Below are 26426 nucleotides of genomic sequence, written 5' to 3'. Positions count from 1 at the left end.
ATAGCTCAAAATACGCTTAACTGAAAAAATAAAAATAAAATCCTTTCCTTTGATTTATGGGCAATCGATTGTTGAATTCGGACCGTTGATTATTTTTCCATTTTAATTAGGACATCAATTTGGGATACTTTGTTGGTTTATGATCCATCTAAGATTGTCACACATCCATCTAATTGAGCTATGTTTATGTGGCCTAACAGGTGACAATCCAAACTATTCATCTGGAAGCTTGTATAGAATATGGTCAGCATGTGTAACAATCTCACCAATTCGAATTTGTCACCGTCCACGCAAGTATGAGTCAGAAACTGCTCGCTTTGGACGGCTGTTTCTAAGTAAATGGATAACGAGGTCGATGACATGATCCTAGACCCGAGGATGTCGATGAAAATTGCTACAAATGGGGCACAGATTGAAAGATCATATCCATCAATTTATTGGGCCGGTTCTAGTTGATTGTGGCCCACTCTACTCCATGTGCTTTGGAGAGATGGCTCTACCATGTTTCACACCTTGAGGTTGCGAATTCAAATCCCACCACCGATTATAAATAAACCCACCTAATATTTTGTGCTGACTCGTCCGTATTAAAATAAGTCAGACCGAGTCACCGATTATAGCATATAAGTGGTTTGACCACAACCTAATCATTGATTGTAACCAACCCACGTAACAGACTATTAGCACTTGATTGTAATCAAGATGGGAGATTTCTGGGGCTTGGTCCATCCACAGTGGAGTGCAACAGATCAACGGTCTGGATACATAACCATGGCCCATCACTTGTGAGAACTGAAAACCAGCTGGCGTGAACGGACCGTGCCTGCGGAGAACTGGACTTTCGCCCAAAAGCTATCGTTATCAAGATGGTAGGATACCCAGAGATGAGTCTTATCTGGTGGGCTATCTTTTGACATAGTGGGTTGCAAGATGAATGGTTGATGGGTCAAAAGGTCACCTCTAATGAACAATCTGAGCCATCCAACTAGCCAACAGTAGCTCTTTCATGTGGAATTCAGGCTATATTTTTATTTTAACCACCCAGTCAGCTGGTCAATTAACGGATGGCTTGGATCATCAGAGTGAGTTTCGTGAGCACCAATGCTGGAAGAATCTGAAAGATGGGCACTTTCAATAAAGAGCTCCAGCTAAAGCAAAAATGGCGGCAATGTGGGCCAGTGGTCAATAGAATATAACCTATTCTCAAAATGTTGTTCTGGTAAAGATTCAATCTCCCACTATGAGAAAAGGCTTCCAGCTTATGTAGGAAAAAAGCAGAGCATTTTATGTGGACCATTTATGAAATACAAGCAAGCCAACCACAAGGCCTATCCCATGTCCCGCAATCGAAAGTCATCATATCCTTACATAAGAACCCATGTGCAGTAGGTGCCATTGGCATCAGTAGAAGCGGTCTCTTCCCGCCACCCCAGCAGATAAGAATGAAACTGCTGCAGACGCTCAAAAAACTATTATAGACACACCCATCGTGAAGCACCCCATGGCCACCCAGGGACTCAAGCGTTCACCTGATTCAAATAAAAGAGAGATTTGTCAAATGATGAATTCATGCAAAACAGAATGATGCTGAGATTGCTAGTTGACATTTACAGCAGTCTGGAACCTAGTTTTAAAAGACTGACTCAATTCGAAACTCAGCTGAGTCAACACGAGTCAGTGAGATTTCAGCTGAGCCACCAGTGAACTTGAATCTAAGAGTGACTTGACCCTGGCTTGGGAATACTTGTCAAGTTGACTCGTAGAGACTTGGGGTGGATCACTTGCCTTGTCAAGGGTATTTTCAATTAAAAGGAACAAAAGACAGGAGTTGAACCCACAACCGACGCACTCAACCAGCAAGCCATGCAACAGGTAGTTACTTGTTTTCTCATTTAATAACATTAACACCAAAGATAAATAATTTAAATATCCTCACCTATTCCTACTGTTTTTAATTTATTGTTATTAACTACTGACTACTGAGTTGAGATGCGTCGAATCTTTGAGTCAACCCAACCTAAATGAAAATTGAGTTGAGTTTTTAGGTTTTTAAACTATTGCTTGGACCATTGATCTCACTTTCCCAAATAGCTTTTGACCATCAAGAACCGTTATGCAAGTTTTGTTGCTTGATGAACAAGATGGCGGCATGCATTTGGGCTCACGGTCAATGTGCACATCGTTTTGAGGGAGCAATGCAGTCTTCTGTTGATGTCCTGATGCAGTGTATTACTTGGTTCAAGTTCTTTTAACTATTTTTATCTTCTCACCACTAACATGGCTTGCGTCTAGTGTGTGATTTGGTTCAACACAATGACGCAAAGAGTGCATTTGGATGCAACATCTAGTTGAATTGTGATGCTAGTCAAATAAAATAACCAAAATTATGGGCTTTTGTCGCTAGCAGCCTAGCATTCATATTGGAGGACTGGGTCTGATATTGCAATTATGCTACTTCAAGTCAAACCAAAAGGAACATCGGTGCAATTTGGGGGCTACTTTCTCATTACTTCAGAATATACACTTACAAATGCAAACACGACCCAAGAGAGAACCTGATTTCACTTGGTGGCTGCATTAAGTGCTCATACACATTGCCGAGAAATCAGAATGAGATCTAGAGAAAAGGAAGAATATACACTTACAAATGCAAACACGACCCAAGAGAGAACCTGATTTCACTTGGTGGCTGCATTAAGTGCTCATACACAGTGCCAAGAAATCAGAATGAGATCTAGAGAAAAGGAAGAATATCTACATTAGAGGCATCAAAGTTCTTTGTTCCAAGGAATTCCAAGCATGTGTTCCAATTGTTGAAGATTCATTCATTGGCAATGGCACTAAAGTATCAACCCGGCAACTTATTTCTGCAAATCTGATTGTTCTCTCCATCTTCACTTTAATGAAGGATAAGGAGATTCCTTGAGCGAAAAGTTTCGGTGACAAAGATAAGGTAAAAAGGAATATTTCTCTGATATGAATTCATCTAGACACTCTGTTTCCATGGTTTAGACAATTGCAACTTAGAAACTTATTTGTGGTTACATATGCAAAAACATTAACCTGTCGTCTATGGTAACATCCAATCAAGAGGAATATCAGGTCCTGCAGTCCTGCTCATCAGCAGACATGAAGTTTCCTGGCACGCGGGATTTTGTACATGTGGAACCATAATTTGATGATCCAAACTGTTGAATGGATGGGCTTCCAATGGGCAGTGTCTTGAAAATCACCCAGACTGGAGGATCCTAACCATACCGACAAATCTCGATCTTAGCTATTTCTCAGCCCAGAAGTTTCTCAGGAGATTTTCAAATTTTGAGGTTTTTCTCAGGATATTATTGGGAAAATCTTGCCGTAGAGAAAAATATTCAAAAATATTTGTTATGAATTATTAAAACAATTTCCATAATGTTTTTACTATTATTTTTTTTATTTAATATCACAACAAAAATGCGATATTTTAAAATCTACCAAGATTTCCAAAATCTTGTGATAATATTGTTTGGTGCATTTATTGCGCGATTTTCAGAATTTTGGTAATATTTGTCACACTAATCCTAACTAATGAGGACATCACGTCACGTATACCCTTACGTACGTATCAGAGGAGAAGGCAGGCCGCGCTGATTTCCTTGTAGTTAGGTGAGTACCCGTGATAGTGCTAAAGACCCCCATGTGCATATGCGAACATCTGGAAGACCCCACACTGGGAAGATGCACATGGACTGTTTTATGGAGTGATCCAGACCGTTGGATTGGATGGACGCGACAATCGGGCCATTGGATAACATGAATCATATGATCGAGCCATTGATTGTTGATCGTCCATATCAATTTTAGACTTTATCATATTTTAAGATTTAGTTTTTAATTATTTTATATTTGGACATATTATGAGTGTTTTAGTTTATTTTATTTAGACTAGGGCTATTTTCGTTAAAATTCACAAGACGGATATTTTTATAATTTTTGAAACTTCTTGGATCTATAAAAAGAGGGTGTGTGAATTCTCTCCCAATGAATTTTGTGATTTAAAAATAAAAATAAAAATTCTTGCTTTCTTCTCCCATCTTTATGTGATTTGAAGATACTTCTATGCGATTTGGAAGGAAGATTGGCGCGAGGTTAATCTTCATCAATGGAAGTGCAAGGTCTCCATCTATCCCTGCACCATCTTCTTTTTTCTTCCTCATCCAAGTATTATCTTTAGATTTTTAATTCTCTCATCCCAAATCTTCGTTTTCTCTCAAACCTAACTTTCCCATACCCATCCACAATTCAAACCTTAACCGACCTAAATTCATCCTCCCATGCCACACGTGTGACCGTACGGCCACACTTGTGAATCCCACCTGCCCCTTTTGGTTTCCCACTATCATTATATCAATTATTTTTTTTTTTTCATCTTTAAAACCCTAACCCTAAACCTAAAATTCTTAATTTTTCTGCTTTCCCAAAATTACCCAAACACTAATTTTCACCCTAGTTTGTATTAGGTTTCCTATTTTGAAATAGACTATACCCTATGCTAATTGGATGTCCTTACATTCATTAGATCCTAGTTTCTTTTTTATTTAGTAATCTTGTGTTACGATGTTGGTAGCTTAGGTTAGGATTATGCATGATTTTCTTTTGATTTTCATGATATTTGTGATGAATATAGCGACATTTGTGTTTTTTTGTTAAATATCTTAATTCGGTTATTTAATCTCACATGTTACTTAGTTCATGCATTGGTCCTGCATCACTAACCTTTTGAAATGTGGACCATCCCGGCATTTTCACCTCAACTGCGTATTATAGTCCATTAGTTGAAGATTTTCTCCTTTCAATCTGGAAGATTTTTTTATTTTTATTTTTATTTTTACCTTCCATCCACTTTGGGGTCCATCATATCAACAGCCTGGATCAGTGAACCATGTTCCCAGATGTACAGATTCCTGATTGCCACCGAACTGCACATTTAACAATGAGCAACATTGCATAATTCCTCTCCAATAATTGTCAATGAAAGAATAACGCATATAATGCTAATAGATTATTCAATACTTGAGAATCCAAAAGGTACCTATCCTGGCTGCTTTCCAAAAGAAACCTCGAAACCTGCCAGAAATGGAGTTGGATAAGAAACATAACTACAAACATATTTAACCATTTCAGAACAAACCAATCTAAACCATGATGCTCTATTGGTCCATGTTGTGACCACTCTGCATGGACCATTAAGCTGAAATTTGATACATAGAGGCAATGCACAGTTGGAAACCTTATATAGAAATCTCATAACTCATCCAAATATAAAAATAAAAAATAAAAAATGGAAAAGATAACATTGGAAATATATCAAAGTTTATGTACAAAATCAGTTTACCAACAAATCTGAACAAATATGAACAATCAAGTGACGTTGAAAAACAATCAACCAAACAAATTCCAAAACTATAGTAAATGGCCAACCATGTCATTGGCGTAACTAAAACCAGCTAAGCACATCTTTTCTGCCTAAGGGCTCCAAGTTCCAATACAGAACAACCACACATCCATAACACAAATTTACTTGGACTATGCTAGCCTGACTATGCGTGGTAATACAGGGGGCATGCCTACTAACCAAGCACCACATGGGAGAATGTGCAGCAGATCCATCAAGCCAATCAGATGAGCCACCATATTTTCACCATGGATCCTAAAAATCAGTCCAACCAAGACTTCGGTGGGCCTCACTGTAAGAAATGGTGTAAAATCATGCCTAAAAACTCTAAATTCAAGGTGTGGCCCACATGAGTCTTAGGGTGTCCTTATTTTTGGGGAATCCATCCCTCCTGGCATAGTTTCTAAGATCATTGGATTGAATGGCGTGTACACACCACAGTGGACCCCATACACAATTTGGATGATTTTAATGGTGGGACTTCCCATCTCAATTGTTCCCCATGGTGTAGCCTGCCTAAGTTTTCAATCACGCCTGATTTTTGGGCCCCAGTCAAAACATAGGGTGGCACACACGCCCCCACATGACTAGTCATGCAAGCATTTTTGTTTTACCTTCTTACCATATGGACCTTGGGATTTTTTTAAGTCACTAGAACGTCCATCGAGGGGCAACAAGCACTCTCGAGTCTAGGCTTTGGATGCTTTGTCACTAAGCCTTGAAGTAAACAGGAATTAGGAATCTTTTTCTTTCTTTCTTTTTCCCCTTGTTTTACCAACAACAGGAATAACAATGTCAATAATGGATTCAAGATGCTTCCTCCTTCAAAAGCTCTACCGAGGAGCAAAATAAGTGTTGGGAACTTATGACAGAGGCAGTAAATGTTACAGACTTCTGGCGAAAAGTTTGATATTGAATGGTGTGGAGATGATGATGCTTTTGAAGGAGTCTAAAGGGAAACCCATCAACTCTTCCAGTTTGAGTGAAGACCTGAGGGATGTGGATATGTATTCTTGACTTCTTTCTCCACACCACACAGCGATGGATGGGGAAAGTTCTCATCAAGGTGATGGACACAGCAAGGAATCTTCAGAAATAGAGGAAACCATTATAACTTATAAGTCAATTATTTTCTTTTAATTTTCACAAAGTATTATGTAATGCAGCTAATGCTCTATGGTTTGATTTATGCCAACACCACTCATTTGGTTGGTCTTGCTAATGGATGACGGATAGACAATCCCCCATCCCCCTCCTTGATTTGTGGATGCATAGATAGTGCATATGGTCATGGTATGATGATCCAGGCAATTGATCTAATGGACTCACTATTGGGGTAAAATACCCCAAAGAGAGAATCCCACTATTGCAAACAGTTGGTGAACTGGAGAGAAAGATATAAGATTTTTTTGAAGGGAAGTTAACATCCGTGGGCTTGTTATTTAAGAGAATTTAGTCCCCACTAGCAACTTGAGCTAGGGTGATGTGGCAAACCTGTTGGTCCAACATTTTAAACAGTGGATTCAAAAGCTTCTATCCCTGTTGTCACATGGAATCCTCCTCCCCTGGTAAGCCTAAGATAGATTTTGAAGGGAGCAGTTGGGAAAACCAGGTTCACTTGGAATGGGGCGGGGAGGGATTAAGGCTGACAATGTGCTGGGCTTGGACCCAGTAAATTCAAAATTTTGCATAGGGCTAGTATACCTGGCCTAACTAGTTCAAAATCCAGGCCTAGGGGGGATTTTACATGATAGCAACTCTAACATCGTTAATGAATTTTTGGGGCCCATTGGGTTTTAAGATTCAAAATCCTTAGAAACTGCACTGCTTGTGCCTCTTTTGTAAGCATGTAAGATTGTGTCTGAAGCTTCCTTGGGTCATGCAATCATTGAAGGTGATTCCCGTAAGTGTCATTTGGCCAAGCAAAGTAAAATAAAAGAAAAGGTTTTCTTCTTCTTCTTCTTGGAGAGTGTTCTAACAATATTTGGGGTTTTACTTTTTTGGAGAAAAAGAGGAGAAAGAAGAAGAGAAGGGGTTTTGTAGAATAAGAAGATCAAGAGCCTTCTATCACCGAAATCTTCGCATCCAGATTCGTGAGGTTCCATGAACAATGCAAGTTTCTTCGATTGTCTTTTCCAAGGATTGTGTAGGGGTTTGTACAGTCCTTAGTTGGTGAGAGAACTTTTATTTATTTATTTATTTTTTTACATTGTTGCTTGAAATCTACCCTTGGGGTGATGTATTTAAATATCCAAGAGAGTTTGGTCTCTTGATGATTAGACTTCCATTATCTCTAACATAGTGGATTTGTGCCAGACTAGGTCCTATTGTTTTTCCCTTCGCATCGGAGGGTTTTCCATGTAAAAAATCTCGTTGTCTCTTGCATCCTACATGTTTGATGATTTGTTTGCTTGTGTTGGAAGTGATTAGCATCCATTAAATATTCTATATAGTTAATCCCATTGATTTGCACATATAGGAGAAAGGTGTGTGGTCTCCCAACAGTAAGTCCTACCTTCAGAGAATCGTGGATATTATTGATGAAGTTCATGATCTGTGTATTAGTAGGGACTTTTCTTTCCCACTGGTCCCTAAAAAGGCCAATGTGGATTCTAGACAAAATTTGCAAACTGCATATAGAAATGTGATGCAATGTTGTGGTTGAGTGTAGTCTTGCTGTCTCATGGTGTTTTCTTCTTTTGCATCGGTTGGTAATCCTCTGTTTTTGGATTATCCAGTTTATTTCTCTTTAGTAAAATTTTCTATACCGTTCATTGTGTGTATGGGAGAGAGACAATTGTCCTTTTTTTTTTTTTTGCAATTGCTCTCTCTCTCTCTCTCTCTCTCTCTCTCTCTCTCTCTCTCAACATCCAAGCACAGTTCCTGATTTCCAAGTAATCAAATTTCGGGTTGCGAATTCTCAAGGAATTCTCAAATTCCATCTCTCTCTCAATCAATCAATCAATCAATCAACGTCAAAGCACAGTTTCTGATTTCCACAATCAAATTTCAGGTTGCTACCTTTCAAAAAAAAAAAAAAAAATCAGGTTGCCAATTCTTGAGTAATTCCCAAATTAAATTTCTCCAAACAACACCTGATGCAGCGACAGTCCATGTTCAAAGTACAAAAATAGGGCCAAAGACTGTACTGCAAGGATCTTCCACAGTATCCAGTTTTTTTTTTTTCCAGTATGGTCCATCCACATGAGCCCAACAGATCAATGACCAGGATCACGAACTAAGGACCCTTGGAGATGACACCATTAATCATTCCCAGCTGGAGAATGATAAACTTGATCTTCTACTCCATTTGCATATCCCACACCATCCCCAGCGAGCCGGTGGAGGAACAAATGTAATCACATAAAAGGCGGGCCCACCCCTACACATACGCGGTCCATGGATCTCGTAATCCAAGAATTAAAGGGAACAATCAATTCGACAAGTATAACGCTTCAAAACCCTAGAGAGAGAGGGAGAAGCTGAAAATACAAAAATGCCAGCTTGGTGTGGAAAGAGAGAAGCAGAGAGGGTACCCGGTTTTCTGTTCGAGGATGGTGGGAAACTGCATCTTGACGTAGGTGCAAGTGCATATGACGAGCAGAACCACCGTTAGGAACGAATGGAAATTGAAGAGCGCCGACTTCAACAACAAAAAGAAGAAGAAAGAAGTAAAGAATATCAGAGAAAAAATACATCATGTTTGGAGACGTGAATTCAGGGAGAGTTCCTTTCATCTTCTTATCTTACCATGATGGGGCTGTCCTACACGATCCGTTGTTTGTCGATATTGCAGAAAACTGAAACGGAGAATCCATATCTGACGAAAGAGAAGGCATTAAGTATAGTTTCAAACGGGCGGTGTGGATATAAAACACATTCATCGAGTTGTGTTCGTTGCAGTTGGGTGAAACGGCACCTCTGTTACATCGGATTTCGGTCCAGTAGACGCGAAATGCCTGTGCCTCTGCCGACAGTAAGTTCGTGTAGGCGGACACTAGACGGGGCATTCGACTTCCGTGAGAAATCCACTCCGTCCATCGGTTTATCTAGCTTCCAATATAATCGAGCTAAAAAATGAGACAGATACAAAGCTCTTGCGGGCTACACTACCTGAAAAGGAATAATGAAAATGGCCGAAAATTTCCATCATGGAGCCCATTGTAAACACGTCATCCAAACCGTTCCTAAAGTTATTTCCACTTATAGATGAAATCGGATTGCCTAATGGGTAACTCAGTGGGACTCAACATGAGTTATGTGGCTTATCCATCCGTCCATCCATTTTACCAGCTTATTTAAAGATAGAAGTATATCCAAAGCTTGAGTGGACCGTACCACATGAGACAGGGTGAACTGAACACTTGCTATTGAAATCTTAGTGGGACCTATAGTAGGTTTTGGATCATTTTTGTTTCCTTATGAATAAGTTGGATGACAAATAAACAGCAATGTGGGCTTTAGGAAGGTTTTGACTTTGGACATCGATATCCCACTTTTTTCCTGTGGTGGATCCACTTGAGCTCCGGACATATTCAATTTTGAGCTCAACTCTTAAAATGGCTAAAAAAAATGGATGGACAACATGGCCAAACTATAGACATTTATAATGGACCCATGAGAGTTTACTTGGTACATTAACGGCTGGTTACCCAGCACGCAATCCAATTTCCACCATGATAACAGACGATTATTAAAGGTTTCAGCAGCGACATTTACTACATACGTGAGGTCACCAAGTTCTGTGGGCCCATGATGATGCATGTGTTGTATATACATGATTCAACCATTTGAAGAGATCCTTTTAAGGTAAAACAGCAGGACTGATGCCCATTGATGAAATCTATTGGGTCCCATAGAAGTTGTAGATAAGCTAATATTTGTATTAATACGATTACATTGGTATTTGTGTTTTCAAATTGTCTGAGTCCGTGTGAACTTGTAAACAAATTGGATTTCAAATAAACATCGTGATGGGTTCAAGAAAGTTTCAACTGTGGGCGTTACTGTCACTGTTGTCCCACTGTTTTATGCGGCGGGGTCCACTTGAGCTCTTTGGATCTGCCTCACTCTTTGGCTAATGCCTTAAAATATTAGTACCATTAGAACTGAAACACAAATCCGCGTCTAACTGAAACCCAAATATTAGCACCATTCAGAACTTTCGTGGCCCGGGAAGGTTTCAACGGTGGGAATTTTCATCCTCACTGCTTTCTATAGCGTGGTCTCCTGTAAATATTGTCCTACTGTGAGCCTGCGACGCTGATGGACGGAGTGCGTTTGGGAAACGGATTGGCTACTCCCCTGACACCATCCAATGGCTGATGGTCGGTGCTATGTAGGCCCCACCATGATGTATGTGTTTCATCCATGCCGTCCATATATTTTTACAGATCATTTTACGGCATGAGACCAAAAATGAGATATATCCCAATCTCAAGTGGACCACATTGCAGGAAACAGTGTGGAATGAGTGTCGACCATTAAAAACATTTTGGGGCCAATAAAAGTTTTGGATCAAGCTGATTTTTGTTTTTTCCCTTCATCTGGGCCTGTATGACCTAATCAACAGATTGGATGTCAAATAAACAGTACAGTAGGCCTTAGGAGGATTTTAATGGTGGATATCCAATAGCTATTGTTTTCATGTGGTGTGGTCCACTTAGATTTATATCCCTCTCATTTTTGGTATCAAGCCCTAAAATGATCTGTAAGAATGGATGAACGGAATGGATGAAACACATACATCATGGTGGGACCCACAGAGAACCGACCACCAGCCACAGGGCTGGTGTCAGGGGGAGTAGCCAATCCGTTTCCGTGCATTTGTCCCGATCCAGCTCCTATCACCAAAGAGGTCACCAATCAGACAATTCGCATCCCGAAATGTGGGCCCCACAAGTACAGTTCACTGGCCCCACGCCATCACCAAATATTGTCAGCATTTCACGTTTGCTCGACGCGGGAGTATCGATCGCGCTACTTCCTATCTATTTCAGAGAACTCATGCCGCTTCTCCACCTTCCCTCTCTCCATGTCTCCGGCAAGCAAAGAGATGCCAGGAACAAGCAGCTCGAGAACCGAAGAAAACGCGACTACTGAAATCGAATACATCTCCAGCATCTTGCCCCTTGAACTCATCAAATCCCAGAAAATCCCTCCTTCTCCCAATCGCTCAGACTCCTCGATCGACTTCCTGCTTGATTTCTCTGGCTTCTCATGGATCGCTTTCGGCGCTTCTTCTCTGCTCGTGATCTCTCACTTCCCTTCTCCTCTCTCTCATCAAGAAACCCTAACCGGCCCCATCTTCCGACAGGTGATCGAGCTGCCATGTGGCGGGTCCGGACCTACCATCGTGAATGCGGTTGCCTGGTCTCCGTCTCGTCCGTCGGATGGCGAGATCGCAGCAGCATCCGAGAATCGGATTTGCTTGTATTCTGCTGATTCCGGAAGCGCAAACGGTATGTAAAATTCAGCTCATTTATTTGAAATCGAGGAATTCCATTCCTTCAGAAATTCAGTGAGAAGGAAAACTGAATACAGAGGGAGGTGGCTAGAATGTACACTGTTGGTCGGTGTGTAGTCGGTCTTGCACTGCTGTCATTCTGATATTTGTGATATCATACTGCTGAGATCTGCCTCCAGGCCATTGAATGCAGTCCTGGATCTGTAGGTGGAGTGGTGGGCTATACACTGAATATTGGTGTATGGTGTGCACTTCTTATACTATACACGAGTAACACTCCAAGATACTGTTTCGACCATCTTTATGTTTTGCACGTTCCTGTCCTGCAATGAAATGGAATTTAGCCCAGAGACCGCTGCCACTGTGCACATGCTTGTCTTTGCTTCTGGAAAAATCTAGATGCTCTTGTTTTGATTTATGCTCCAGATATGCAATTTTGATCTTGCAATATCCGTGTGTTCATGGTTGCTGCTCCACATTCTCTCGAGCTTTATGTCTGTGAAATCAAATCCCTGCTCTGTTCATGCTGCATTTTCTTTTTCTCTGATTGCTGTACTGGGGGCATTGCATGAGATATGGATGATGTTATTTGATACAGCCCGATGCAGTGCACTGTTATGACTACTTCTGGAAAGATCTCAGTTAGATGTGATATGAATGAACTGAGATGGCTAAATATAGAGATACAAAAAGGCACCCAAAATTTGAATCGTTAAGTACACCCAACAGAATGTTTGGATGTCTTGACACCAATGTATAAAGAGGAAATATTTGATACTCTGGCTGATGGGATGGATGATGCGCAGGCACTTAGAAATTACTTTAAAATTGCATATGTGGCATACAATTATGGGCTCCAGTACAGGTATGTAGTGAACCAAAAATTAGGATTGCTTGATCATGTATGTGACTATCAGATTGGCGAACATTTTTTGGATGGTTAAAAATGAAAGCAGCCAATGGTCCTGTTTCAATAAGCAAATGTCCACGAATCAGTGTTTAGGATTCTTCAAAATATTTTATTATGAGAATGTGACTTAATGTCAGCGAGTTACACAAATTTTTTATTTTTATTTTTGAAGAGTAATAGATCAATTTACTAAGAAAGCATCAAGATGGCGCAAAGAATTACAACCTAAGCAAAAAAGAAAGGTTACAGTCTTGTATATATTCTATACAAGAAGCCTATTCTAGTACAACACACTTTGCTTTGGAAGCGACATCCTCCACCTTGAAAAGCTCTCTCCGGAAGCACCTTCCATTCCTATCCCTCCCATATAGGCCATATATCAGCCAACAGGGCCGACCTCCAAAGATCTTGAACATTTTGACCAAGCCAAACACCATACCAAAGCAAGAATATATCCCTCATTGATGCCAACGTTACCCATGATATATCGAAAAGGCATATGAGACAGCTTCACACTCAACTTGCGGACCAACATTGGATGATAAGTTGATTTATAGATTCGGCATTCACCATACACATAACACAATTTCAGGAGCACCATGGGCCTCGTTTGGAGATTGTCAATTGTAAGAATCTTTCCTCTACCTACAAGCCACTCAAAAGCCTCAATTTTAAGAGGGGCTCCACAATGTCAAACATATGACGTGTGCTCATGAAACTCCTCCCTCTCATACCTCCGAAGGGACTCATAAAATGACCGAAGCGAGAAGCGTGCCGACTTATCTTTCAACCACACCATTCTATCCTCTTCTTCATTAACTGGAACGCGAACTTGAAGGCAATCGAGGAGCCTCACTAATTCTTCAATTTCCTCATCTAGCATATTCTTTTGGCAAAGTGGGGTCCACACCACTTCGGACCCTATGACAGCATAGCACCTAGATACTATAATATCCTTTTCCATGGCTATATGAGCCACTCCTGGGAAAGCTATTTGGAGGGACATGCCCCATACCACACATCTCCTAGAATCTGATCCTCTCCCCATTTCTGATTGCAAAGTTGATCCCTACACTGAAATTGGACTTGAGTCTTGCAATCCCCTTCCAAATCTGCAATGCTTTTTTGAGAGAAGAGCCTTTTAAACCCTAGCCGCCACCTTGGCTCCCATACTTGCCTACATTGACTCCTTGGCAGAAGGCATTCTAACTTTGATTTCATCTATTCCTCAAACAATTTCGGGTGCCTTCATATCAGACATCATATGCTACTAGAGTATCAAATAACTCCCCCATGTATAAAAGGGTTACAGTACCATACTAGATAAATTAATCATATGGAAATAATTGGCATCATTACATTGACATTGTGTGATGATGATGATGGTTTCCTACAACCAGTTGTAGGTTACAAGTTACAACCTCTTTTTTCTTTTTCTTTTATTTACCTTCACAGTTTTTTTTTTTCTTCCAATTTTTCCTTGAAAAATTAAGAGTTATGGTTAAGATAGTAAACAAATTGTATGAAATGGAAGGCCCTACCTATGATTATGGACATGGTCATTTTGCTCATTAAAACTTTTTCTTTTAAACCTATGATGTGTTAATTTGTGAGCTGTGATTATGTGAATCATGTGATGCTTCATGAGCTAATGGTGTGATGCCCTAGTGCTATTCCTTTCTAGTGGTGTGTTGCCTTGAAGACTGTTCTTAGTTCATTCGTCAGTCCCTCTTCTATTTTCTTTTCTTTTATTATTTTTTCATTTTTAACATAGTTTGGAATGGAGTTTATTATTATTTTGAAAAATAATTGTGTGGAGTTTGTTGGGAAGAGTTTTTGTGAAAATTTTCAATTTTGTGGTACTTCAATCCCCCAAAGTCTCCCTTTATTTTGGATTCACAACTAGGCCCATCCCATGCTAGAAACGTTGCAAATCATGCGCATACATTTGAGAATTCAAAACACCAGAAATCATTCATATGCTTATAGACGAGATATCAATTCTTTTTTTTTTTTTTTTTGAAAGATGAAATATTATTAATGCCAAAGGCCACCAAAAAAAGAAGGAACTCAGGGAGCCCACTCCTTGGACTACATAGCAACCCTTCCCGCAACCACAACAAGAAAAGAAAAGGAACTCAGGGAGCCCACTCCCTGGTATACATAGCACAGAAACGCTCACCCGCGAACTAGTTCGTACGTAGTACATACGAACTTTTTTGAGAACTCATCATATCTGATGAATCTCGCAAATCTGAACGGTCCACATGAAGCAGAACCTCATGAAACCCCCTAGTATAAATTTTTACTTTGATCCGAAACTTTGGTGGGCCATGAAAAATGCAAATAGTTTCTTCCCTTGATTTGAATTTCTCTTTGCTATGGCCCACCAAAATCTTAGATCATGGTGAAAATTCACCCCCTAAGGTTTCATGGGATTCCGCATCTTATGGAATATTCGGATTTAACACCCGTGACACGTGTGCAAAGGTGCGCACGTGCGTAGGTGCGTAGGTGAGCATGCCTCTACATAGCAACCCTTCCCGCAACTACATCACTGGACCGGTGGACCCTCTCAAGTTACAGAAACAGCATTTATTCCTTTCCAACTAGATCGCCTAGAAGGAAGCCATCAAGCTGATTCCCCACTTTTTCTTTCCAAAGGAGCCACCCGATTCGAAATATCAATTCCTGACTCATCTCTAAACTAGCTGTCTCTTACTGAACAGGTCCTTTACATGCTGGAATGGTTTCTGTGGCCATACTGCACATTCCTTTTTAATAATTTGCTTTAAGACATGATCATCCAATGTGAGATTATAGAATTGTAGAGTTGAGTGGGTTAAGACCAATCTGTCATGTGTCATGTAGCTAACTTCCTTGCCATGCCACTACCCTTCCCACATGTTACATTACATGACATCCTTTCTATAACAGTAGTTTTTTGTCACAGTCAATTCTAGAGATAGTTATGTTTATGCAAAGTTTATTATTGATAGTTTAGTCATTAACACTTAGTAATGTATATATGCCTTGGGGCTATTTTCAAGGAAGACACATCAACATTGTTCTTCAAGTTCCACAGTATCAGATGGTTCGTATTTCTATTCCTGTCTTTCTTTCTTTTTTTTTTTTTTTTGGTTCTATCTCTCATTACGGTGCGCGTTCATTTCTTACTAACTGAATTCATGATGATACCCCATGGGATTTTTAGGGAGGGAGGGTGGGAATGTGTATGTAAAGTAGCTTTCCACAGATAGTTTAGTGATTGCTTTAGCTTTCTACAAAGTTTATTAAGGTAATTTAGAGGTATCTTTCTACAGATTTCAAAGTTTATTAAGGGTAGTCTATGACTAATTTAGAGATCACTTTCAACTGTTTGTTACAAAGTTATTAGGGGTAGCTTAAGTAGTTAGTTTGTGAATGTTTCTATACCCTGACGGTAGTTTGGAGATTTACATTTGTGAATGTTTTTATACGTAAGTGTTGTCTTTTATCATGATATTTGGAGGGAGGTTTAAATGACATACTGTATGTTTGTTAAGGTTAGTTTTAGTCATTAACAAGTTCTGAATGCTTCTGTACCTTAAGGATATTTTTGATGAAGACAACACATTCTCCCTGATGGAATGGAATTGCGGAACAGGATTCCTGTAGCCAACCCCAATTAGATGGGATAAGGCTTAGATAATGATGATGGTAGAACACATTCCCTCCAACATGCTTCTTCAAGTTTCACTACAAATACCGAAATCTAGGATCAATTGAGGATTTTTGGAAATTACAAGTTTGAATCTCTTCCCAGTTTTGTCTTTTATTAAGTTCTTAAATCTGATTTATCTCACGTTTTCAGGTTCTTTCTGTTGGAGGCAGATTGCCGGTTTTCTGCAATCTTCTACAGTGGAGGCCATAAAATGGACAGGATCAGGGGATGGATTAATTGCAGCGGGAATCGAGGTGGTCTTGTGGAAAAAGAAGAACAAAGCCTGGGAATTAGCTTGGAAATCAAGAACAGAACTGCCTCAAACTCTGGTTTCTGCAACATGGTCTATTGAAGGACCTTCTGCAACAGCCATTCATGCATTGCTTTATTCTAGTGATTCCCATGTTGAAGAATCCTCTTCTTTGTCTAGGGAAGCAAGCAAACGTGTATTAGTCTATCATGGTGATGGGAAATCTGGATTTGTGAAAGTAGAGCTCTGTCACCCTCAGCCAGTTTCAATGATTCAGTGGAGGCCGTCAACTGTAGCACCAACAAAGAAGGATGATTCACATTCATGGAGGGATGTGCTGCTGACATGTTGTTTAGATGGGACTGTGAGGTTGTGGTGCGAGATTGATAGTGGGAAGGCTAGAAAATCCGCAAAGGACATAACTGATCAGAAGACAAGGAGAGGATCATTCCATGTTGCTGCTATAATTGAAATTAATCAGCCCCTAAAAGGAACTCTTGGCATGGATACTTTTATAACATGGGCCATGGAAATCAGGGATACAATTGGTAAAACTGCCACGCAAGGTTCTGAGTATGACATGGTTGGCAAGTGTGAGTGGTTAATTGGGGTAGGCCCTGAAGCATCACTTATTTTTTGGGCCATCCATTGCCTTGATGACATATCCCCATTACGGTTCCCACGAGTGACTTTATGGAAGAAAAAAGGTCTACTTGAATTCAAATCTGGACATCTTTGTAATACTGGCAAGTTGAATTCTCGTAACCAACCTATGCTTCTGAGAGCTATTATTTCAAGAAACCGACTCTTTGGTCCACCGACCACATGCTCTTTGCTTCAGTTATTACCTGATAATTCCATTAGCTGGTCACATTTGTATAGTCCTGCATTAAGCAACTCAGGAGAAGGATCTTCAGATAAAATTAGCAATGAGAATACCTTATCATGTTTTGCTGAGAAAGTTATAAGTCAAGCTGGTCCCACTGGAAATATTTTACAGGTTGCAGTACATCCTTATAGTTGTGAGGTTGAACTTGCTGTTTCTTTGGATTCTAATGGTTTCCTTCTGTTCTGGTCACTTTCTACCACTTCCAGTTGCATTTTGAGCATGCCAGCGTTAGTTCATCCCACATGGAAGCCTTTAGGGAGAATTTTTACACAAGATGTGTCGAGTGTCAAATATTCGACTTTGAAGTGGGCACCTTCAGTTTTCAGTGAGAAGCAATTTCTTCTTATGGGACATGTAGGAGGGATTGATTTTCTTATAATCAAAATTTCTGAAAGCGATGGAGATAAAATCATATACCACAAGATATGCACAATCCCTTTCCCTACTCGTACTCATGAAAGTGGTCCTGACCACATTTTTGCAACATCTTTAAGCCCTACTTGCTGCCAGAATTTCATTTCTAATAGTTTTATGCTTTTTGGCATATGGATGAAAGACTTTCAGGCTTTATCATGGAAAGTTGTTTTGCACTCAGATGATTTACATGGAAGCAGCTGTCAATGTGGCTTTGATGCTGGAAGTGTTGTGACATCTGAGGCTTGGAGATATGAAAGTACTTTTGATGGTAGAAGGTATCATGTTATAGCTCAGCCATGCTCATCAAAGATTCCAGATCCTCACAACCATGATCAGGTTACAGCTGTTGCTGTGGTCTGCCCAGATAATTTAATCCCATCTATCCAACAAAAGTGGGCTTCTTCTAGTGATTTGTGCAGCAACACTTCCTTATATAACATGGCAACAGGCTGCTCTGATGGCAGCTTGAAACTGTGGAGAATTGGCCATGTAGTTTCGTCCATTCCACCTTCTGAGCTGGCATCCTTATCCTGGGAGCTTGTGGGCATGTTCATGGCACATCAGGGACCAGTTAGTGGCATTTCTTTGTCCAGTTGTGGCAGTAAGATTGCAACTATTAGCATGGGGGCTCCAAACAGTGTCAGCACTCTTCATATATGGGAATCTATATGCCTTACAGGTGCAGGGAGTTTCTTGCTAGAAGATACTGTATTGTTAAATGAGGCTGTTATTGCTTTTGATTGGCTAGCTGTAGGGAACGGTCAGCTATTGCTTGGGGTTTGCATGAGGAATGAGTTGTGTGTATATGCCCAGAAAAGGCTTGTTGGTCAGATTGGGGTAAAATCAGAGAAATTATCAGAGATGCATATTTGGTTCTGTATTGCATTTTGTCATACTTCACCTGCAGCTCAGGGTTTCTTGTGGGGCCCAAGGTCAACTCTTATTCTAGTTCATGACATGTACTTCTCACTTTTTAGTCAGTGGTCAGCCTGTACAGATACGAAACACCAACCTAAGTTCTACCCTGAATGCACCACAAATCATCCTTCTCATTACGTAGGAGATGTAAATGAAGATCTGCTTTGTGCTATTTATACTGACAGGGATTTATGCAATATGAAAGAATCATCAGTAGATGTGAAATGTGAGTTACGGCCACCTGTTAACACTAACTTCAAAAAATATTCCGGGTTGTGCAATTTTTGTTTAACATTATCTCGACAGCAATATGAATATGGTACCAAAAGTGGTCTACACAGCATGCTTGAAATAGGAGAGAAATTGCGGGGAGCTTTGCCCATATATCACCCTGAGGCACTGTTTCTGTATTTACATTCAGGTATATGTCTCAGTTAACCATTGAATTCCTTTATTTTCAATTTTTACTTAAGCACGCCTTCAATCCGCAGAGGGAGTGCTGAGAGTTGGTGTACACATTATGTCCCACCATCCAAAGATGGTGGGAATCTATAAGCATCTTGAAATTTGAGTTTTCAAAGTCCATATGAAATGCACGCTAAGCACAGTCTTTTTTCTCTTTTTTTGAAAGATAGCGAGAGCTTTCATAAAAAAAGAGGCGCCGAGGTAGTGCCAGAGAGAAAAAACAGCAAAAAAAGAAAAAAGAAAAGAAAAAAAAGCCAAGATCGGAAAAGGAAAATTACATCTTTTCCAACCACCCCTTACCCACCACCCACTCAACAACAATATCCCAAACATAACTAACAACCCACTTGACACTTCGGCAAACATTGCTACCATTCCTCTTACCCCATATTGACCATAAGCCTGCAAGGGGACGAAGCCTCTAAACTGCTTGAACTTTTTTGTGAAGGGCTACCATGTGCCACACCATAAAGAGATCACCAATGTTGGAAGACATTGACCAAGCCAAGAATCTGACGAGGAAAGAAGCCCACAGTCAGCTAGCAAGGGTGCCATGGTTGAAAAGATGGTTAATTGACTCGGCATTGGACATGCATGAGAGACATATTTGGGATGACCATAGAACAACTGTCCATCGTCAAAACTCTATTTTCACCCGCAAGCCAACCAAAAGCCCCAATCCTAGGTGGGGCATTGTAATGCCACACGTGAGTCGCCTTCCCAGACTTCTCCCATCCATTCCGAATCGTGAAGTAGAAAGATCTAGCTGAAAAGCACATTACTTGTCTTTAGTACAAAGATACTATACCTTTCACCAACTGAAGGCCTACAAAGATGCAACCACTCCATTAGAGCGGCATACCCATCCACCTCATTGTCCTGGAGAGAACGGTGGCATGGTGGAGAACACACAACCGATTCCCCACAAATCTCAATGCATCTATCAATCATGATGCACCGATCTAGAGAAAGATGAGCAATAATTGGAAATCTAATATGATGAAGCAAATCGCCCCTCCACACATCTTCCAAAGAGAGAGTCGTTCCTTCCAAGAACTTAGTTCTCATGCTAGAAATACCTTCCAAGCTGCTGATGCTTTGTAGTTAGAGGTCTCCTTAGTCCCCACCCTCCTTCCACACATCCATATTTATTAGCAATGATCTCTCTCCAAGGAGCTCCCCATTCCACCCCAAACCAGCGCCACCGTTTGCCCTATAGGGTCCCATTCATCAAATCCAAGTTACGAATAGCACCACCTTCGTCATAGGGTTTACAAACTTCACCCCACATCACCTTGAGCACAATCTTTTCCCTTTCTATTTGTCCTTTTTTAAAACACGTCATATGCAAGTCATTTGAATTTGACATGGAAAACTCTAAATATTAAGTTAGTAGGGTCATTTTTGTAAATATGATATTAGTGGGAATATTTGCAAATATTGTATAAAGTGGGCTGTTATGATGTAATAAAGGGAAAAAAGACCCTACATATATATTGAATAAGATAAGAGAGGTCACACGTTCTCTCTCTTTCTTCAAACCCTCTCACTCACATTTTTCTCCCACCTCTCTCACGTTCCTCCTCTTTGGTTTCTTCATTCTTCAATGTCTACTCATCAATTTGGCCTTTTTTTTAGTAAAATGTTCTCATTACTCTTCATGCGTATAGTGTTTGACGTAGGACGACATGGAATTGGAATAAATGTTGAAGACTTATTATCATTGCTATGTTTTTTTTTTTTTTTTTGAAAGATAACGATTTGTGCATTAAGAAACAAGAAACAAAATACAGAAAAGGAGGGAGGATCTGCTGAGAAAGCAGACTTTGCTAAACTCCTAGAAAAAGCAGGTCATAACCCTTCAACAAGTCTACATGAACATTGCTATGCTATTATGATAAACTATACAAAGTGGTTTTATTTTGAAACGAAGATTCTCAAATGCTAGACATGGATTACATAAGTTTAATAATTGCACCCAAGTTATCCTTTACTAAGCATTTTCCATTCCATATACACAACAGGAGAACCTATGGTATGCAAAGCTTCATTCTTGGTCTATGCAATTCCATAGAAGATGAAATTTCATTTTAAATTTCTAAGCTCTCTGCTCTATTCAAGTTGCTCCAACTCTGGAAAAGCATAAGGCTTTACATCTGCAGATTTGGGAAAATTGGTAGAGGAAGTTCTACATATCCTAAAGGAATCTGAAAAAGAAAATCGTTCAATAGAGACATCTAGTTTGTTTCCTAGACAAAGTAAAATTTTGATCTGTTCACATTTAGAAAGGGTTTATAAAGGGAAGTGAAATGCTGTGTATGCGGAATTGTATCTCTGCTTGTGGAAACTTGGGTGGTTACTGGGATATAGAGTTTGTATTGGACATGGCATTTTCTTTTTGGTTGGGTGGACAGTGTGTGGAGATGACCTTCACTTCCTTTTTATTTTCATCGTCTAAAGGCATGTGGATCTTGCTGCCAGGTTTTGTTACTGTCTAAATAGATTCGATGCGTGAGCAATTTGGTCTGTGATAGATTGTGAGGCTATCTCTGGTCATTCTTTGAGTGGCTTCTTGCTTTTCCAATAAGATCTGGAGTCCGTTTGTCCAATGTTTTGATGGCCAACATGATGCTGTCTTGCCCTTGGTATCTAACAGGACTTTTCCAACAAATCATTTAATTTTCTTCTTTCCGCTTGCAATCATGGCACTTCTCAAATATATTGATTATGGAGTTCTGATTCATTGCCTACAGCCTTGGCTTCCATCTGGATGGCATTGAAACTAGAGATCCTCACTTGCACGCAATTTGTCAAACACGCTTATTGTGGCTTGTGCTTTCTACAATGAACTGGAAGACACTTCCTATCGTTTCATCATCATCAGCATCATCTAAGCCTTTCAATTAATTGGTGTTGGTTGCATGAATCCTGTTTCGCCATTCCACTCTATCAAGGGCCATAACTTCAGTTAGACCATAGCCATCAAGTCTTTTCTTACAATGATCCAGATTCCTATTGTTTGTTTATTCAAAATCATTGCCAAGACAGGCATGGTTTCTTTTGCAACATTGACTTTATCCTTGCAAACTTATTTCCCATCTTTGTTGTTTATAGTATTGCTTGTATGGGTATGAGGGAGCCGAATGCTTCTATTACATTCTTTTTCCTCTACTTTCTGGGTGTTTGGCATGATTGGCTACTGTGCTGTCACCTGTCATGCTGCAGTCTTGGGTTTGATTCTTTTGGCTGATTTGGACACTGGTTCAAGCATTCTCTTTAACAGTAGCTTAAAATAAGGCCAGAAAGGTGTCAAATTTATCTAATGTAGTCCTTAGAAATTTGGGTTTATTGATCATAAATCGCACTGAACCTCCAATGGTAGACAACTGGATCCCCCTGGGGATCATCTTCTCACTTGACAATTACGTTAAAGCGAGGGCCATGTGGATACAATTTTTGTGTTGTGACTTAAAAAAAATCTCTAATTTCTAGAGTCTGCAACATGCAGAGCTGTCTTGCATTCTAAGTCAAAACAGGAATTAACTTTTAACCGAACCTTGACCTTGTTCTAAGATCGCACATGCTAGTCTGGTTGATTCTAGACAACAGTTAGTTCCTCTATACATGTGAACTGTTCTCCATCTCTTTCTAAGGTATCTTGGAAAAGCTATTCTGCAGGTAAGCTTGCAATAGTAATTTGTTTATAACTGGTATTATGTTCTACTTGATGTACATACCTTGGAAAAAGGCTATTCTGCAGTTAAGCTTGGAATAGTAATTTGTTTGCAACTTGCAGGGAATTGGAAACGTGCATATGTTGCAGTGCAGCATCTTGTGGAATATCTTAATTCTGATGAAACCTCAGCTACCTGCAGCAAGGACCATAGTTGTGGAAAATCTCCCCTTGTCATTCCACAGATCCAGTTATCCCAGTATTTTGGGGAACTTTCCTCTACCACGGCTTGTGATAAAGGATTGCACTGGGGTGGAATATCTAGTACAGTGTCTCAGAGAAGCTTATTCCAACTTGTGGATGGTAATTCAGTAGCTAATGCTCAATCGAATGTGTTCGTTGCCACTTCTGGAAAATTTGAGGTCACTGGCTTCCTGAGGTCTCTAGAGAAATCCCATGTCACAACAGCTATGACGAACACAGAGAGAACCCAAATTCTTGCAATGATAGATCTTCTGGGTGAAATTAGCGATTCACTTTATGCTTCTGCATATGAAAGTTTTGATGAACCTGGTCGAAGGTACTTGGATTGAATTGACTATTTAGATGCCTATTGCACTTCTTTGTTAGTTTTATATTTTGATGGCATGCAACTGATAATTATCTGGCTTGCCAGGGATGAGTTCCCAAAAGCATTACCATTTTTTTTTAAAGGGATAAAAGCATTACCTATCCAAAAAAAAAAATCAGTTCCCAAAAGCATTTTAAGTTAGCGCTGAAAAGTTTGAAGCTGATTTCTATCATTTTGATTGGACAGCTAAATAATAACTAAGGAAATTTGCATGCAAAATGAGACTGCTAAATTTTCCTTAATTTTCTTTTTCATGGCTATAAAATTAAGGATTATTACTGTTGAACCTAGTACATGATTCCATTGCAGTGCAGTCTAAGCAATAAGGCTTCTTGGAAGATACTAATAAAATTTGGATTATGTAATATATCAATTCAATGAGCCTTTATTATTTTACATCTATGGATGTTGTTGTGTGAAGATTTAATTATTATGCTTCCACTTATTATCTACATCACGTGTCATCTGTTGGTTAGGATCAGTATTCCTGCAGGTATACGTTGGCCAGTGTTTTGGATCGAGGCTGATTCCGAAAATGTTCTTATATGGTTCATGGTTTAAAAACATGGTCAAGTCTAAGTTACCAAGTTTGGCTTTGCCAGGTGATCACTTTCATTGAGTGTTAAACCTCAATTTCAGCTCAAATCGTATGATATTATTGATGCTTGACAATGCACAAAATCAGAATGGTGCTGTATTTTTCTAGATCCAGAAACAAATCTCTGAACAAACCACACTCAGCAGCAGTAAAACTGAAAATTTGAATCTGAAACATATCGCAGCTGCATATAAAAATAAGAAGAAACTAGAGCAACTGCTGTAGAGTTCCAGGCAGCCTACGAGCTGTATGTTTGCATCCACACACACACATAACACCCTCCCTTTCTACTACTGAAATAAGCAACACATGGCCAAATATATATATAAATTTTCTTGGCTCTTTGTCATCCCTTGTTGTGGTCTCTTATAGACATTATTCAGCGGAATCCTAGTAGATTTGGACTTCACTAATTTAGACTCCTAGGATCTAATACAATTTGTTAGATCCTGATAGTTGACAGATGGAAATTTATCATAAACAAGAAACTGATAGTTGGATAACCCTTTGCAACTAGCCGTGCCTTATATCGATCAATAGAATCATTCAGAAGATACTTGATAGTATAAACCCATCAACATCCAACTATCTATTTGTTTGGAGGTAAGGGATCTAACACCTAGGTATTGTTCTTCTCCAATGCCTACATTTCTTCCACTATAGCCTTAGTTTGGTTAGGGCTACTCATAGCTTCCTTCAAATTATGCGGGATAACAGAGGAGGATATGGAAGCTGCAAAAGATTGAAGGAAGGTGAAAGACAATGATAAGAAATAAAATTGCTAATGGGATGCTTTGTGCACGACTGGGAATGCTTGCACAAGGCAATAAGAAGATCGTCAGGAAATGGAGAGCATATGCCCGTACCACTAGCTGAAGCGGATGAGATGATGGGCGGCTAATCAACATATAATTGAATCACCAGCTGAAGTGGATGAGATGATGGGCAACTGATCAGTAGAGGATTTAGTTCATTGATGATACACAATGATAGGCTTTGAGATAGACGGAGTAGGAGTGTTATCAAAACAATAGACAATGAGAGGTATAGGGCTAGACTGCATAGGCTCCCCCCGATTAGTAAGGGGATTATGTAGAGATTTCCCTTCACCAGATAAGTACAGAACGCCTTCAAGGTCCAATTGACTGATACATATCGCTTATAAGTCAGAGTGTCATAACATTTATACTCCTTTTGCGATTGTGAGTACCCTAAAAAGATGCACTTAATGGCCTGTGGACTCAACTAATCATTACTACCATAAAGAATTCGAACAAAACATTTGCATCTTAAAACCCAAGGGGTAAAGGGGACGATTTATCATAGGGATGCAAAGTTTTAAATGAGAACTTATATGATAATTTTTGGGATGGAATGCGATTAATGAGAAATACAGCGATAAGCAACTTGCATCATCCCAATAACGTTTCGAAAGATTCATACCAAGTAGAGAGCGTGAGTGACTTCAAGAAGGTGACAATTCTCTCTCAACAACGCTGTTTTGTTGAGGGGTTTGTGGACATGAAGTACGAGATAGAACACCTTGGTCTCAGACCCAAAAATTATAATAATAATAAAAAAAAAATTAATAAAAATAAAATAAAATTGTCAGAGTGCAGAATTTTGATAGAATACTGAAATTTAGTAACCACCTCATTATAGAATACCTTAAACATATTAAACACTTCATGCTTAGATTTTAGAAGATGAACCTATGTCATCTGGGTGCAATCATTAATGAAAGTAACAAAATGTTTATATCCAAAAAAAGTGATAACAGGAATGGGGCTCCAAACATCAGAGTCGACTAACTCAAATGGTTTGGGTTTCCTCTCACACGAACTAGGAGGAAAGTGAGTACAATTATGTTTGGAGAACTCACAAGTTTCACAACATAAATGAGTGCATACAGAAATTGAAGGAAATACAATTTTTAACCTAGACAACGATTGGTGCTCTATGCGGCAATGCCATCTGGACACTAACTTTCTTTCTAACGACAAAGCACTAGATGCTATCACATGTGCGTCATCTAGGACATAAATGTCTTCACGTTCACGGCCTCCACCAAT

At 39.6% G+C, this 26426-nt stretch overlaps 2 protein-coding genes across 6 annotated transcripts in view; one reads left to right on the top strand and one right to left on the bottom strand.

Moving 5' to 3' along the window:
• Positions 1-1149: 1149 nt before the first annotated feature.
• Positions 1150-9460, bottom strand: LOC131245221 (uncharacterized). 2 transcript variants are annotated; one of them, XM_058244531.1, is made up of 4 exons: positions 9185-9441; positions 8971-9077; positions 5072-5106; positions 1150-1529 (listed from the first exon to the last, which is right to left on the bottom strand). In XM_058244531.1, the coding sequence occupies exons 1-4, from the start codon at positions 9185-9187 to the stop codon at positions 1462-1464; spliced, it is 213 nt and encodes a 70-aa protein (XP_058100514.1). In that variant the 5' UTR covers positions 9188-9441; the 3' UTR covers positions 1150-1461. The 2 variants fall into 2 exon arrangements, with proteins under 2 accessions (XP_058100514.1, XP_058100515.1); XM_058244532.1 differs by lacking the exon at positions 1150-1529 and adding an exon at positions 2644-2734 and having other exon boundaries at positions 9185-9460.
• Positions 9461-11371: 1911 nt separating this feature from the next.
• The window catches only part of LOC131245220 (uncharacterized), a 37950-nt gene continuing 22895 nt past the window's right edge, over positions 11372-26426 (top strand). The window contains exons 1-3 of one of the 4 annotated variants that reach the window (XM_058244530.1): positions 11372-11895; positions 16664-19408; positions 23249-23705. In XM_058244530.1, coding sequence (XP_058100513.1) covers positions 11469-11895; positions 16664-19408; positions 23249-23705 — 3629 coding nt within the window. In that variant the 5' untranslated portion in view covers positions 11372-11468. The remainder of the gene's footprint in view (positions 11896-16663; positions 19409-23248; positions 23706-26426) is intronic. The other 3 variants (XM_058244529.1, XM_058244527.1, XM_058244528.1) reach the window with 3 other exon arrangements.

This window comes from Magnolia sinica, chromosome 5 (genome assembly GCF_029962835.1).
Source record: "Magnolia sinica isolate HGM2019 chromosome 5, MsV1, whole genome shotgun sequence".
In the NCBI taxonomy this organism is placed as follows: domain Eukaryota; kingdom Viridiplantae; phylum Streptophyta; class Magnoliopsida; order Magnoliales; family Magnoliaceae; genus Magnolia; species Magnolia sinica.
This window is presented reverse-complemented; position numbering and strand designations above follow the sequence as displayed.

What these genes read in the sequence shown, in the direction of transcription:
- LOC131245221 (XM_058244531.1), bottom strand. An exon ending in ATCCTCGAACAGAAAACCGG is followed by an intron (nt 5,107 to 8,970) that starts GTACCCTCTCTG and finishes CATTTCTGGCAG; the next exon opens with GTTTCGAGGTTTCTTTTGGA. An exon ending in TTGGAAAGCAGCCAGGATAG is followed by an intron (nt 1,530 to 5,071) that starts GTACCTTTTGGA and finishes TATTTGAATCAG; the next exon opens with GTGAACGCTTGAGTCCCTGG.